Source organism: Delphinapterus leucas, chromosome 1, assembly GCF_059928025.1.
Source record: "Delphinapterus leucas isolate spDelLeu-1000000601 "Yukka" chromosome 1, BTC_Dleu_Yukka2, whole genome shotgun sequence".
Taxonomy (NCBI): domain Eukaryota; kingdom Metazoa; phylum Chordata; class Mammalia; order Artiodactyla; family Monodontidae; genus Delphinapterus; species Delphinapterus leucas.
In genome coordinates this window covers 40,741,760-40,758,383 of record NC_143129.1, presented here as the reverse complement: position 1 = coordinate 40,758,383, position 16,624 = coordinate 40,741,760, and the positions used below count along the sequence as shown (strand labels likewise).

Below are 16,624 nucleotides of genomic sequence, written 5' to 3'. Positions count from 1 at the left end.
AAATACTTACATTGCACTTACTGTCTGCCAGAGACTGTCCAAAAGCCTTTTCGTATATCAACTCATTTCATCCTAATAATCCTATGAATTAAGTACTATTGTTCCCCATTTTACACATGAGAAAACTGAGGCAGGCACAGAGAGGTAAAGCTATACAACTGTTAAGTGGTGGACCTAAGGTTCAAACTGAAAAACCTTCTGGCCCAGCGCTCATGCTCCTAATCATTAGGCCCCGAAGGTCCATGTCTGGGACTCTAATGACCCTGAAGTGATCTCAAGGTCCAGAATGGAGAATGGAAATTGGTGGTTAAGTTATTCCTTGACTGTGATCCTGCCTCCCTGCTCCAGCAGCGGTTGGGCTCCTGAGGTCTAATGCTTAAGCAAGGAGAAGGGGCTTGTGGGTTTAAGGTCAAAATTTTTGAACCTATGGAATTTCCCTCCAATTCAGAAGCAGCCCCTTGCTGACGAATCAGCTGCCTAGCCCACGGGTTTTTCTATCAGTGGAGTTTCTAGATGATCAAGGCAGGCGAAATGATACATCATTAAGCTAACATTAAATGATATTAAACTCTTAATAAATCTTTTTTCCTAGTCATCCTAAGACGCAACCCAAGACGAATCTGCAACTCTGGAGTGGAAACCAGGGGGCGGGCCGAGCAGCGACCATTTTTGTTTTGCGGCCGTGCGCTCTCAGAGCACCTTGACTAACAGGACCTCACGGAGGAGGCGGAGCCTATCAGTGAGTGGGGCGGAACCTGGGAGACGTGATGATTCAAACGGACGAATGAGCTCTGCGCATCTGGCAGAAGCCGCCAATGACCGGTCGTGTTGGGGCGGAGCCCACAGGCCCTAGCGGCTTTGGTTGTACGGCGGCTTTGGCGCATTTTCGGCTGGTTTGATTCATCCATTTTGAAGAGACAGGGGAGCGGGGGGCTCGTCTGATTAAGGGGCCCTGAACCAAGGAGCGGCGGAGTTTGAGAAGCCAGCAGCTCGGGGTTCGGCGGCAGCGGCCCCCTCGGCCGAAGTTGGGGGGGGTGGGGCGCCGAGCGCGCGGGGTGGGGGGGGTCCTGGTCTTTGGCTTCTCGACTCGGTCCTGTTTCGACAGCGAACATGTCTCGGCCTGTCAGGTCAGTGCGGAGTCCGAGGCCTGGAACGGGTTGGAGGGGGTTGGGGTGGTGGTGAAGGAGTGGGGGACAGAAGCCTAGAGTCGGCCCTCTCCTGTGCCACGCGCGGCCTCCTCCTTTTCGGGGCCCGCGCGCGCCCTTGAGCGTAGGGGGCCTTGCTGGCCCGCGGGGCTGCGTGGGGGTAGCGGCCGCGCGCCCATGCGCGCGCTCCTCCCCGCCCCGCGCCGTTGCAGGGCTCTCGGCTGCTTTGCTGCCTCCCCCACTCGCCGCACTGGAGCGGGCGGGGTGTTCCCTGAACCTCCGTGGGTCGGAGGGGGAGGGGTGTGAAGTCAGCGCCCCCACCCAGGCCCCACCTCCTCCGGCCCGGCCCCTTGGAGCCGGCCGCGGGGACCAGCGGACTGGGTCTCGGACCCCACCTTAATGGGGGGGGGGCGGAGACGCCGTATTGTCCCTTCCCCCCTCGGCTTGCGTGGGGGTGGGGGGGGAACTCAGCCCTTTTTCTCTAGCGGACGGGGGTGTTCCATGCAAAGCAGGAGGGGCAGCTCTGCCGCCGGGCCCCGCCTCCGTCCTCCGGGTCGCTGCAGAGCCCCGCCTCTCGGATCAGGCCGGGCGTGGGCGGGACGCGTTCTTTTTCACTCCGCAGCCGAGAGAGTTCGGGACTAGGCCCTGGAAAATGACTGCTGTGTCTCCCCCAACTCGGAGTTTTGAGCTGGTTAACCCCCGCTCCCCCGCCTCGAGTTCGCTCTTTGCCTCCGACTAGAAATGTCCTTCCTCGGAAATGTCCCTACTCAGGGAGGTGTGGGTTAACTGCACGACCTAAATCCCGTGTGGTTCTCGTTCCCGCTACCTCTCCTCTTCCTCGGCGTACACGTCTCGGATGTTTTTGTAATCTTATCTTTACCTCGAATAACTTTAATAATAAACGGGCTAGATTCGGTTAATCGTTAGACTTTATTCTGAGAATTTCAACAAGTTTGCTGTTCCCCAGCGGACGGTGGAATCGCCCTTGGCCGTCCTCCCGGCTATCGTATGGAATGTGCCATTTTTGGAGGGGTGTGGCTTAATCCAATCTGTTGAGGCCTTACGAAGGAGAGCTGTTGAAAATAAATATTACTTTTAATATAATGTCCTTGGCGCTTTCAATGTAAGGAATTGGCTGCTTTGCATAGTGCTTTATGGATAAATAGGTTTAGTTTCTAAATGTTTTAATAGTTGTTGCTTCCCCTTCATTCCAAGTTGTGAGGAACGGAAGTATTTTGAGCTAGAGTTCTAAAGGGAGGTTTGGAACCCCGGAAAGGGTTTTGTGCTACACCGTTCTGTCTGCAGACTAGAACAGCAGTCTCCAGCTGGTGGGGGTATGGGGCTGCATGCTCCTACGCTCGGGGTGGGCGTGAGGAGAGTGCTAACTAACTACCTGACAGCTTTTCTGCCTAATTTAAACCCACATCTCCGATAACTCACCATCGCCACCGGGAAGAGTTTTGCCTACTTTTTGGCACGGAGTCTGAATAGATATTGCAAATTATAGTTTGCATACTTTTTTTGGCATAATAAATGACCAGTGTATCCCATCAGTTTATGAATAAATGACCAGTGTATCCCATCAGTTTATGTAGAGTATTTTCTTTAGGATCAGGAGAAATAGACAATATCATAATAAAGATTTGTTTCTTCTGGATTGGATCTTCTGTCTTCTGGGAGTAAATTACTGTGTGGTGAAGTTGGACTATTACTTTTCTTTACCTTTTAACTGCAGTTCATTAGGTTTTGATGACTTTTAATTTTATTGTTGTAATTTTACTCATTTGCCTGAGTTTGTGCTCCCAAATTTAGACGCTGGAACACGAACAGAACTTTTTTTTCTTGAAAACTTGGATTTTTAATGTCACAGGGTAGGAGTAAATATATTAAGCACGTTCTAATCAGTTTTTTGAAGGCATTGGGATTTGTGCACAACTTTTTTCTTGCTCAGTCTGTTAAAAGTAATTTTAACTGTATATTTGCCCCTAATTGAAGAATGAAGTTAATATATTGTGGGCTTTTTGGGTCACTTTCAAGTTACTAATTTTAAAGCAACTTGGTTTTTGATTATATATTTTAGTGAAGAAGTCTCTTTGTAACTTTTTTGAAAGCCTTTAACATACTCTTGACCAATAATAAAGCAGAAATAATTAAACTTGACTTTGGTGGTTTGTTAAATTTTGCAATAAAAAAAAGTTCTGCCTTAGGGAAGTGCTTTTGTAATTGAAGAGTCTGTGTACTTGAGGGAATGTAACAAAAAAAAAATAGATGTTGACCCAATATCAGAATGATCAACCTTGTTTAAAAACAAACCAAAAACAGGAAAAGCATGTGTTGGAAAATGTGTCCCTGCAGCTTCTTTTGGGATATGTTTCTGCCCTTAGGCCTGTATATAATTTTGAGGATTTTCTGCTTTTCATTTTTTACTGTGACTATTATTTTCATTTTAATATTAACCTAAGCATTTAAGGAAGATTTAGAAATGTACTAATGGCTGCTTGACACCAGTTTCCAAATGAATGGAATGAGGAACTGACCAGCTACAGCAGGGTTTTCCATAGACATGTGTGCAACACATATCTAAGTAGTTTTGTTCACACTGTATTGCTTTCACCTTTTACAGTATCTGACTCATATATAAATGAGAGCTGAAATATTTTAGGCCTTGGATTCAAATTTATAGCGTAAAATTGCAGTCTTAGAGCCAGAAAAAAAATTAGGCAAATTCATTTTACGAGTGACTTAATGTGGGGACCTGGACAAGTGAAGTGCCTTGCATCACACACTAGTAGATGCCAAGATTGGGCCTAGAACCTAGATTCTTAATTTACAGCCCTGCTTATCCTCATCCTCCCCCCTTTCCACATAATCACTTGTTTCTTCTACCAGATAAGGGTTGATGTTATTTTAGTGTATGGCACTTTTAACTTTTCAAAATGCTTTCATGACTCTTACCCTTGTGAGGTAGGGAAGAAAATGCTGTTACTTTTGAAAGAAAGCTCAGAGATTTACTAACTTGCCCAGCCTAGAAACCAGGTTTTTTTGAAATTTACCTTTGTATATTCTTCAGAAATCTTCCTCCCTTATTGAAAATGGTCCAGATCACTCAGATCAGTCTGTTTGCTCCTTTCTTTATAATGTAAGTGTACCTGATGTCTTGTCTTCTTTTGTTTAGTACTTGAGACTGCAAGGAACCTTTAACATTGAAAGTTTAGATGTGAAAGCATAGGCTTTTACAGATTGATATAAAATTTTTTTGGTCATTTTTTATTTATGTTGAGAATCAGCTTCCCCAAGATTCCAGATTGCTTTCTTTTCAAAGAGAATTCGGTTGGAATGTGTGTGGATTTCTTTAAAAAAATGGATATTTTCTCTTACCAGAAAATTAGTTTCAAAAAGCCCTCGGTTAAAGGGAAAAACTTGGAAACCTGAAAATTCAAGGTAGCTTGGAATTAATGATACACAGGAAGACACTTAAGATTTAGTATACTAGTAAATGTGGTTTTAGATGAGCCTGGTTCCTTGTATCTGATCTTATTCTCTATGTCCAGGTCGTGTGTGTGTGTGTGTGTGTGTGTGTGAAAGAAGTGTGTTTTATTAACCTTTGATCTGTACATTTATTATTACTTTCATGTCACTTTCTTCTAAAAAGACATAAACTCTTCTGTAGACTTTACCTTCAAAGATATCTCACATAATAACTTGGAAAGCCTGAATAATGGGGCAGTTAATTTTATAACAACACTTAAGTATTCAACATTTCCCAACATATATGTCTTTAATCTGAAAATTACAAGAAGACAATGTTTGGAATTCCCTGGCGGGCCAGTGGTTAGGACTCAGCACTTTCACTGCCGGGGCCCAGGGTTCAATCCCTGGTTGGGAAACTAAGATCCAGTGTGCGGCGAGGCCAAAAAATAAAATGCCAAAAAAAAGACTTTAAAGTTTGATTTTTTTTTTTTTGGAGTCATTACCAAATAAACATTTACTAAGAGTAAGTGCAGAGTCAGGTACAGAGGATTTCACTTTATCTTGTTTTATCCTTATTACAACCCTGTAATAGAGGATTTTTTAAAAATTCCCATATAGTAGATGATGAAATAAGCTTAAATAATATGTTACTCAAGGTCACAGAACTGTGAAACAGCCAAGATTTGAACCTAGATTTTCTGAATACAATGCTGGCATTCTTTCTGTGGTAACACTCTTCCCTTCCTAGTGTTTGGCATGAAGATGGTCAAATGCTATTTTATTTTGTAATCTCCAAATAATGGTGAGTGCATTCTGTATGCACTGGTTTTTAAGCTCTATGTAGAAAATATTTGAGGGGAAATATATGGTCAAAATATTTTAAATAGCAATTTTTTCAACTTACTCTTCAAAACAATTCTCAGAATAAGTTTTAATTAAAAGCATTTTTTTTTTTAACTAGAAAGAACTGAGATTAAGTCCAGTTCCTTCAATTTACTACTGATGACTTTTAAGTCTAGGAGCTAAGGCGTAGAAATAACAGTAAAGCTGGATTTAGACTGCGTGAGTCTTACCTACTTAACTCTCCATTAGATTTACATTTATTGTATACATTTGATTCACGTAGAATGTTTTACAGGTAAACAATCCTTAGTTTGAAACCATTGGGGACTATATGTGTTCAGAAGTTCAAATTTTTTCAAAAATTTAAAAAATGGGGGCTCCCCTGGGGGCGCAGTGGTTGAGAGTCCACCTGCCGATGCAGGGGACACGGTCATGCCCCGGTCCGGGAAGATCCCACATGCCGCGGAGCGGCTAGGCCCGTGAGCCATGGCCGCTGAGCCTGTGCGTCCGGAGGCTGTGCTCAGAAACGGGAGAGGCCACAACAGTGAGAGGCCCGCGTACCATTAAAAAAAAAAAAATTTTAAAAGGTAACAGGGCGCCTATACTGTATATATAATGTACCATCACCAGGTCTGGGGTAGTGCTCCTATAATCAAACACATTAATCTCTGTGGTAAAACCTAGGAATTTTCACACTAAAAGAAAATCCTAAAAAGCCCCTCTTGTCTGCCCCACATATGTTTACCACCATATAAATTATGAAAAGACTTGGTTGTCAGAACTTTTTGAATTTCTAAATTGTAGATAAGAAGACTAGACCTTTAACAGCACGGTTCCTTTCTCAATCTTCAATTTTAGAAAAAATAAAATTACTCGAAACTCAATAGAGCCATCACTTAATGAGCAACACTTTTTGTGCCAATTCTGCCGGATACTCCTCATGTTTTTCAAAATCTTGAACAACTCTGAGCAAGGTATATATTATCCCTTGTTTCATATGTGAGAGGGCTGAGGCTTAAATTAAGTAACTGATCCAGTTCACCTAACCATTAAAAAGGAAGCAGGAATTCAAATAGAGGTTGTGGCCAGTGTGGTCTTTCCAATCAGACACTGCCACGGGGTGTTAACTCTTTCTCGTGGTAGTAGCACATTTGGGGGTTATGGTTCATAGCAGGACTTTGGTGGGGAAGACCAACTTTAAAGTGAGCTGGGGGGGCGGGGTGGGTGGAGGAAACGAAAATTTTTTCGAAGGAATAAGAATATGAGAAGGGTTAATTAAAGGAAAAGACACCTGAACGTAGAGGAAAAAGCACTGAAGTAGTGTGAGGCTTTAAAAGTGGGAGGAAACATGAATGTTAGATAAGTGGCATTTAAGTGTATACATAATCAGGGACATTTCCCCCTGACCAAAATAAGTGAATAGATTCCAAAGCCACCTAAAGGACACCACAGAAAATTAATGGGCTCATTTTACGTACATGTATAGATGCAAGAATGCCAAACAGTATTAGCTAACTGAATCCAGTATGTATTAAAAATACATATGATCAAGTAGCATTTGTGCCGGGAATAAAACTTAAAATCTGTCACTGATACATATTAAAAGACCAAAGGAGAAAAACCATAGCATTTGAAAAGATTGAGCACCTATTATAAAACTCGTCAGTATATTACAATTAGAAGGAAATTAAGATTAATAAATTGGGGTTGATTTAACTTGACAAAAGTTACCAAGATAAGTGGTTGAGTTTTAGTGTTTGAAATCATTGCAATACAACTAGTTAGTTAATAAGAAGAAAGTAGTTTTGAATAAAGTAAGGGAGATTGATTTTATTTATGTTTTTGGTCTGTTTTCCCCAGAAATATAAAAACAAGGCCACCATTCTGTGTAACTCTGGGACACCATCTGTGTTACATCCACATTATAGTCCATGTGAATAGTGCCCCTCTGGCACTTAGAGACTGCGGTGTTGTGGTCAATAAGAGAAAACATTTGATTTAGTATATGACCACTTTGGTCAAAATGGGGCATCCCTGTGTTTTGTTTAAAAAATATTACTATCTAGGTTCTAGGAAGTGGAACTAATTGTTACAGAATTACATTGCCATATTTTAAAATAGTATCTAAATAGCCATAATTATAGGTCTTTAAAATATTTTTGGTGAAGAGACCACAGGTTGCCAAAGAGTGTTTCAACTGGCTATAGCATGTTTTCAGGTGCTTCTTAGTGCCTATCTACTTATTGAACTGTGCACCTGTTCAGTTACCTGCAAAGCAGGGTGATCTTCAGGGAGATTTCATGTGTCAAGATAAAATGGCCCAGAAGATGAATTACTTGAGAAACTAAAACTTAGCTCCACTGAGAAGTAAAAATCCAGCCGGCTATTCATTGGGCTGGGGTAACAGACTATCTTCCACAGATATGCTACAACTGGCAAGATTTATAGCAATGCTTCTTTGACTACTGCTTTCCTGCTACGAAAAGATTCTCTAAAATCAGACTGTCAGAAACTTACGCTGTTTGAAATTATATCAATCAGAGTGAAACATCACACTTTTGTCAGGAAAAGCTAACTCCTTTTGACACGGAGAGCTATCCTTGATTTAACATTTTTAGAGCTTCAAATGAGGGGTTGCTGGGCACAAAATTCACATCTACCTAAACTTCTTTGTCAAGAAATAGGACCCAAGGTCCACTTCATTGTCTAGACCTGATGTAGACCCCTTTTCACAGTCTGCTGTGCTTTGAGCCTATCAAGGCACTGCTTCATTTAAGTTTCACCTAAATTGTACCCTTCCCCAAATCCTTTTTAAGTTTTCCTCTGTTTGGTGAGATGCTCCACACTTCTGATGTTCCATCACCTTTATTGTAATGAGTCAGTAAATCTTTTTCAGGCTACAGATTTGTCCCTGGTAGTTGGGTTAAGACAATTGGAAGAGTCCACTGACAGTCCCAAGACTCTTGCTGCAGACAGGACTACTTGGTAATGTGCTTACCTGAGACCCCTTTAATCTCACCTGCTTGAGGTTTACTCTGTTCCTAATTGCATAGTTTTTGCACTAAACTTCTGTTGGGAAAAACCTAGCCCATTTTATTTACACAATACTTTGTTATACTGAGAAATTTGTGTGTGACTTTTAAATAAAATAGTATACTATATGGAGAGAATATGGTGGAACTGAATGTATTTTGGGAATAAGGAGTGCCATATAAGAGTTCATATTTATTCATCTGGACTGAAATATTAGCAAGTTGATAAATAAATTTAGGAGGGCATTGTGACAACTATCTCAAACATATACCTGGCTCATCATTCAGAACTCCTTTATTCCCCTTTTGTGCAGAAATTTACTTTTTCCATTTGAAAAACTTTAAAGGGCTATTTCCTGTAATGTTCTTGATTTTAAATATTTACTTAAAAATTTTTGCTTTCTTGTATCTTGTGACTGTTTTTGAATTGTTTAATTGTAAAAAGCAGAATGATATAAGATGCAGTCAAAGCAATATATCTTAGCCAAAAGGAACATGAAGCTCAAAATAAGCAACTGTGAGAAATTAACCTGAATTGAGTTTAGGTATCCCGGCTTCTATGAACTAATTTTCTTATATCCTGAGAAAACTTGGCATATGAAGAATCTTGAGGGATAGAAGAATGGAGAGAGGTAAATGTCCTAAGTTTTAAGGACATTTGATATGCAGAAACTTTAGTATTTAGCCTTGAAGAAAAAAGTGGAAACTGTCGCACAAATTTTAAGGGCGGCTCTATGCAAGAGGGTTTAGATTTAGACCATGGTGATCCCAGGAGCTAGACAAGACAGAATTGGTCAGTGGACTTAGAGGCAGATTTCACCTCGCTGAGAAGAACTGTCTCATTATCCGGTTTTCTTGGAATTATTTGCCTTGGGAGATCATGAAAGGTTCTCAGTCATGCCCTTCCAGGGACATTTGTTGATAGGACAACACATTTTGGGTAAGATTGGATTAGATTGTCTAAGGTCCAGTAGCTGTAATACACCTGGTGGTGTATCACCCTTCCCTCTGTCCCCCATGGGCCACCAAACTTTGATAGGTGTTATGAGTGCTTAAGTTTAAAAAAAGTGGTTTTCTTTTTTTTTTTTTTAATATTTATTTATTTATTTTTGGCTGCGTTGGGTCTTCGTTTCTGTGCGAGGGCTTTGTCTAGTTGCGGCGAGCAGGGGCCACTCTTCATCGTGGTGTGCGGGCCTCAGTATCGTGGCCTCTCTAGTTGCCGAGCACGGGCTCCAGACGTGCAGGCTCAGTAGTTGTGGCTCACGGGCCTAGTTGCTCCGCGGCATGTGGGATCTTCCCAGACCAGGGCTCGAACCCGTGTCCCCTGCATTAGCAGGCAGATTCTCAACCACTGCACCACCAGGGAAGCCCCCAAAAAGTGGTTTTCTTAAAACAATGAATTAAAATAGGAAGAGATGTTATACTTTTGTGGCCGTGGATTAATAACAAATCGTTTTTTGTAAAGGTGAAACTAAAAACTACTTTGGAAATCATTTTATTCTATAGCAGTGGCTCAGACCTTTTTGATATGAAGTTCCTATAAGATATACATTTTACATTACAATTTGCTACACACAAGAATACAAATACCTGAAACAAGTTTCAGGAACTTGCCAGTTATTTAGGTGTAATTTTCTCTGATATTTTCTATTTGCTTCTTTTTCTTTTAAAATGCTGGTTATAGGGAATTCCCTGGCAGTCCAGTGGTTAGGGTTCAGTGCCCTCATTACCAGGGGCCTGGGTTCGATCCATGGTCAGGAAGTAAGATCCCACGCGAGCCGCAGCCAAGAAAATAAAGTGCTGGTTATACATCAGTAAATTGATTTCAGGACCCAATAGTGGGTTGTGACCAATAGACTGAGAAACATTGTTCTAGATGTTTATCACTTAGGTGATTAGTGAAAAGAGCTATGTTAGCTATTTTGGGTTTCTCAAAACTCAGATTTCAAGTGCACTTTAAGTGCCTAATGAGAAAATTGCTGAATTCTAGAAAATTAGCTAGGTGTTTCTTCTCCTTCCCTGCATTGGTCAGAACAATAGGACTTCTTCAGGGTAAAAATGGAAGATAGCTTGATTGAGCTAAATAATGTAGTAAATTGTCTAAAAGTCTCTCTGATTTGCCTTGAGAAAATGATTTTGTGTTCTTTAATACAAAGCTTAGGGTGTCAATAATTAAATGTGGGTTTCTATTTTAAAGTTCTGCTTCCTCACCTGGAACTTAATTGTTTCTCCATATTTTGATGTGCAGGCTTGTTAAAGAGTAGCACTGAATTTTGTGGTTTTAAGTTGTTTTCTCATGTTTAAGGTTCAAAGGGTTAGATGAGATCATCTCAAAAAATGTGGTAGTTTCCATCTCTGAAATACTGTTGATCCTTGATTCTTTAGAATGTTAGTTTTACATACCTCACATTTCAGGAATATTATTGATTTGGTCTTGGATGGTTGCTGCTGTAAGAAAGAAAAGGCATTTTGGGGGGTAGACTTACCAGTATTTAGTGAAAAGAAGTTGATGATTAAGAGAATGGAAGAAAAAAAAATCCTATTGCTTGAGTTATCCACATTTGGTGCCAAAAATGGATCTTTTAGTGTTCTTTGTCTAGCTTTCAACTTTACCTTTCATTTTTGCACTTTGATGCAAAAGTAAGGGCTTATCTCAAAGCCCTCTGGTGATCATCCAGGAATTGGTTCATTTGTGACCAAGGTACCTTTAGAATCTAAATATAGCGATTATATCAGCTTTTAAAGTAAGAGCAGGCACATAATTGAAGTTTTTCTTTTTCTTTTTTTTAAACTTATTTATTTATTTATTTTTGGCTGCGTTGGGTCTTCATTGCTGCGTGCGGGCTTTCAGTGAGTGGGGGCTACTCTTCGTTGTGGTGCGTGTGTGGGCTTCTCATTGCGGTAGCTTCTCTTGTTGCAGAGCACGGGCTCTTAGGTGCACGGGCTTCAGTAGTTGTGGCGCACAGGCTTAGTTGCTCCGTGGCATGTGGGATCTTCCCGGACCAGGGATCGAACCTGGGTCCCCTACATTGGCAGGCAGATTCTCATCCACTGTGCCACCAGGGAAGCCCCTTAATTGAAGTTTTTGTGTTCTTATAGTTTCTATTTTAAACATTTGTTTTCCTTACTGGGTTACAGTTCTCTTTTCTAGTGCAAACTTTTAGACTGACTTAGATGGAACTCCAGTTGATCTGAGTGATAGAAATCGATCTGACTTAAATGGTGGACTTAAAATAGCTACTGTTGCTACTTTCTCTGGCCTAAATGGCTACTGAAAACTTTATCATAAAGTTGGAAATAATATAAAAATAGGGGAGTATTTTGATATTGCATTTTAATGAAATGAGCAACAAACTCTTAAAGACAATCTTTCTAAATAGCACTAGAATCAATACTCTAAGACATAACGTTTTTATTTTATTTTATTTTTTAAGACAATGGTTTTAAAAGGAGCAGCTTAATCGTGCTGTTCTAATAAATAAGAGTGTTACTTGTGTATTTACATGGGTTCAAGATTGCAGTAGTATTCTGGGTGGAACAAGTGCTTACAAGAAATAATGGCTGCTATTTATTGGATAATTGTGTACTTGGCCCTCGAAACAGTCTTGAGAGATAGGTATTGTTATTCCTATTTTATAGGTGAGGAAACTGAAGTTCAGTGAGGGCAAGTAACTGGCAGAGCCAGGATTTCAACCCAGTTTTAAAAATCTGTGTTTTTAACTTTTATGCTATATTGAAATTTTGTATTGTCCTCCCAGTTCCAGTTTTTGATGCTCATTTTACACTGAAGAGTTGGTTTAGCTTTGGAATTTAATTTAATAAAAATGAGAATGTTTCTTTGTTTTTAGCTAGAGGTAGGGCTTCCTATGCCTTTAGACTTAAATATTGACTTCTTAATTTCAACTTTGCATAGGAATAAGTTCATCAAAAATGTATATCAACCCTGAATAAGGTAAATCTCTAAGTAGTGGAAAACAGTATGTTTTGAATAAGCATCTTTAGAAAGCAGAAAATGAACCAAACGATTATTATAAATCATAATGAGTTTTTGTGAATGACCCTTGTTATCATAGATCTTTTATTTAAATTATTTATTTATTTTTGGCTGTGTTGGGTCTTCGTTTCTGTGTGAGGGCTTTCTCTAGTTGTGGCAAGCGGGGGCCACTCTTCATCGCGGTGCGCGGGCCTCTCACTGTTGTGGCCTCTCTTGTTGCGGAGCACAAGCTCCAGATGCGCAGGCTCAGTAGTTGTGGCTCATGGGCCTAGTTGCTCCGCGACATGTGGGATCTTCCCAGACCAGGGCTCGAACCCGTGTCCCCTGCATTGGCAGGCAGATTCTCAACCACTGCGCCAAGGGAAGCCCCTTTCATTTAAATATTTTTTCTTTTCCCCTCTTTAGCATTTATAGATGGATTTTTTTTTGACTAGTTACCCTTAAGGCAAGAGTGCTTCTAATATTCATATTTTGCTTTACTCAGGTTTTAGTTTTTGTGATAAATAACATTTGTTATGTAAGATAATTCTGGCCATTTTCACATAATTGAAAGTTAAAATATTTTGTGTTTCAAGGGAAGCAGTAGTCTTTCAATTTAGTTTTGAAATTTTTTAATTTAATTGCTTATATGATGTCAGTATAGTCTATGTGACATTTTTGTAGTTTTCCTGTGTTGAAAAGTAGGATAGAAAAAAATGTGCTAAATAATTGCCTTTTAAATCTTTCTCTTTTTTTTTTGGCCGCACTGTGCAGCTTGCAGGATCTTAGTTCCCTAACCAGGGATTAAACCAGGCCACCGCAGTGGAAGCGCCGAGTCCTGACAACTGGACCTCCAGGGAATTCCCCTTTTAAATCTCTTAGCTTTTAAATAACAAGTTTTTCAGTTTGGAGAAAACTAAATTTTCTTTTGTCGTTGGCAGTGGGATTAAATGTCTGATAAGTTGAACACTCCAGTGGTACATGCATCCCCTCTACTGATTCCCTTTCCCACACTAATCCTTTGCAGATGCCAAGTCCAAGTCCATTCACTCATCAAGCCTTCCTTGAATTTGGTGTTCCAGATGAAGGAGAGACAACCCCTGTCCTCAAGATGTTCACATTTAATAGGGAAGACAGACATTTAGTAGTTTATGTAGTATCAATAAGGGAGTAAAGTTGTTGAGAGGTGAGGTTATATCTGATATGAGTGAGAGTGATATGAATAGCATTCTAAGCAAGGGAGCTGCATGACCAAGTGGTAAAAAAAACCACCTGATTGGTGGAATTAAGCCTCCTGGGGTTGCTTGCTTGTTAAGTGGCAAGAGATTAGATCTTAAAAATCTTTAAGGAGATTGGATATTATCCTCTAGAGTATTTTCTAAAATTAGGTTTCTAACAGAGCTCTTAAAATTTGGTCCTAAGAGCAAAAAGTTCAGAAAACATTTGAGTGCCTACTTTTTACCTTGTTCTGTACCAGAAATGTGGATATAAGACATGATTGTTACTTTCAAGAAGCTTAGATTAGTGAAGAAAACAAATGGTACATGTTAAGATGTATGGTGTGCAAAAGGATAGTTGACCATTTACAACTGAAAAAGTCATCTTTTTCATTAAACTTTGATAATTTTATTTAATTTTATAGAGCAGCTTTTTAGATCTGTCAAGCAACTTAGGTCATCAGTTCCAACAGGTGAGGAACTGAGGCCCAGAGAAGTAAGTGATTTGCTTGAAATTCTAGAACCCAGGATTCCTACTAGCAGATTCTTTATCCTGTACTATATAATTCCTTTTTGGAGTGTTTCTAGTGATAGACTAAGGAAGTATCATTAGTAAACTGTTAGGAAGTTCTTTATATTGAACCCACACTTAATCTGATCACCAAAGCTAACATGTTTTCCCTTTTGCAGGTTAAAAATCCCAGTTTATTCAGTAGTTCTTCATATGATCCTTTGCCATATGGTTACCCTCCTTTATATAGTCTCGTAGGATGTATCTATTGATATCAGAAATTGATACCGGAAATTGTACCGGTATTTTAGCTGCAATTCCACCAGCTAACCTAAAATTATTATGCCCGCGATTTCAGAACCTGTACCTAATTGTTAGAGATAAAGATTTAAAACTCCCTCTTCTGGATCCTTTCTCCCTAGTTCCATGTCCCATTTTCCTTGATCCTAAGTAATGCAGAAAATGGTCATCTTTGCACTGTGTTCATAATACTGTTTTTCATGGCATCTGTCATTAAAAATCCCTATTTCCCGGAACATGATAAGCGTTTGGTTACTAGCGCCCCCCAAATAGGGTTTTTTTTTAAGAAAAAATATTTTTATTTTATTCTTTTTTTTAAAATTGTGGTAAAATAACATATTTACCATTTTAACCATTTTTAAATGTACAGTTCAGTAGCGTTAAATACATTCACATTTTTGGGCACTCAATTTCCAGAACTCTTCCTCTTGCAAAACTGAAACTGTACATACCATTGACTCCCCATCCTCCACTACCCCACCCCTGGCAACCACCATTTTACTTCCTATCTCTATGAATTTGATTAGGTAACTCATGTAAGTGGAACTAATAGCAATATTTTTGAAATTAACTTTACTAATAGAATGGTATCTTTAATATATAAACTCAGTTTCTTATAACAAAATATAGTTACAACATATTTTATATAGTTTTGCATCTTGACTCATTGAGGCAGCAAAGTCAGAAGATAATTCATTGTTGGTAGACTAAAGAAAAACAGAATACAAAATTCCTTAAGAGCCTTTTTTTTTTCTTTCTTAAATCAAGGATGTGGCTATACCTTCCTCCACATCTAAGCCCCAAACGTGTTCAGAATTCACCCCACCCTATCATTTTTTGCATATTATATAGAAGTTCTGCCTGCACTTGAATTCTGACTCTCCTGTTCTTGCATTTAAATGGTGTCTTAATCTATAAAACCAGGAATAGTCCTCAACTTAGGTTTAAGTGTAGTTAGTGGCATGTTTCCCTTATAGTTCTTTCGGTTCACTTGTTCAGTTTCCATTTAGTTACAGTACATCTAAGGCTCTTTTAAGTTCCAGGCTGTTTGGATACTAACATGGAAGCTCTTATATCTCTCTAAGAGAGGAATTTTAAACTTTTAAGTTTAGAATATGAAGTAGGAAAATGGAAATCAAATTTGTTTGAGATATTAAAGATGCCTTACCTAGTAAGGAGTACTTAAAAATCACTGAGTCAAAAAAAAAATCACTGAGTCAAGTAAATACATAAATTTGTATCTTTAATAAATGCTCTTTAGGGAGTTCCATGTAGCCTAGTGGTTAGGATTCCAGGTTTTTTCACTGCTGTGGCCCGGGTTCAATCCCCGGTCAGGGAACTAAGATCCTGCAAGCTGCGCGCCATGGCCAGAAAAAAGAAAAAAGGTCTTTAATAACGAGCATCTTTTGAATGAATCCATTTTTTTCCATCCCTTCCTATGTAAGGCTTAACTTACCGTCACCATAGTGACGGTAAGTTAATTAAATATAATTAACTATTATAATTAAAAGTCACTTTGCCGTGAAAAAAACTCAGTACTCACCTTATTTATCAGGTGTACACGTGTGTATATCAGTAAGAATAAAGTAACATTTACAGTTTTGGTTTGTGTGCATATGATATCATCTCTGTATAATGAATATTTATTTATGGTAGTTTGGCTTATTTTGCTGTTTTATGTACTTGTGGGAGGTGGGAGGTTGTTTTGTAGGAAAGGATAGTATTTGGGCTATGCCTCAGATGAGCAATATGAGAATTGTCATTTGAAATACTTTTGGTTTAAGCTATACTTTCCTATAACAAAATGTGACATTTTTTGGCTGAGTTAGGGGCTTGTTGAAAAATAAATTTCAGAGAGCTAGTTCTAATTCTGTTTGTGAAGTAGAAATGTGGGTTCTGATATCTTAGAAAAGTCCTACATTTTTGTGATCTTAATTAGAGTCTCTTCTTTCTACAGAAATAGGAAGGTCGTTGATTATTCACAATTTCAGGAATCTGATGATGCTGGTAAGTTTTGTGATGTCAATAAGTTGTAAATTCGACTGACTAGTGGAAGAATACCCAGTTTGTGTACATTCTTATTATTCTTTTGAAATAGGTTTCATTTTTTATTTTTAGACTGTTGGTGTATA

At 39.4% G+C, this 16,624-nt stretch overlaps 1 protein-coding gene across 1 annotated transcript in view; it reads left to right on the top strand.

Moving 5' to 3' along the window:
• Positions 1–1,025: 1,025 nt before the first annotated feature.
• Positions 1,026–16,624, top strand: part of NUCKS1 (nuclear casein kinase and cyclin dependent kinase substrate 1) — a 30,996-nt gene continuing 15,397 nt past the window's right edge. Inside the window, exons 1-2 of the mRNA XM_022593626.3 lie at positions 1,026–1,127; positions 16,450–16,499. Coding sequence (XP_022449334.1) covers positions 1,111–1,127; positions 16,450–16,499 — 67 coding nt within the window. The 5' untranslated portion in view covers positions 1,026–1,110. The remainder of the gene's footprint in view (positions 1,128–16,449; positions 16,500–16,624) is intronic.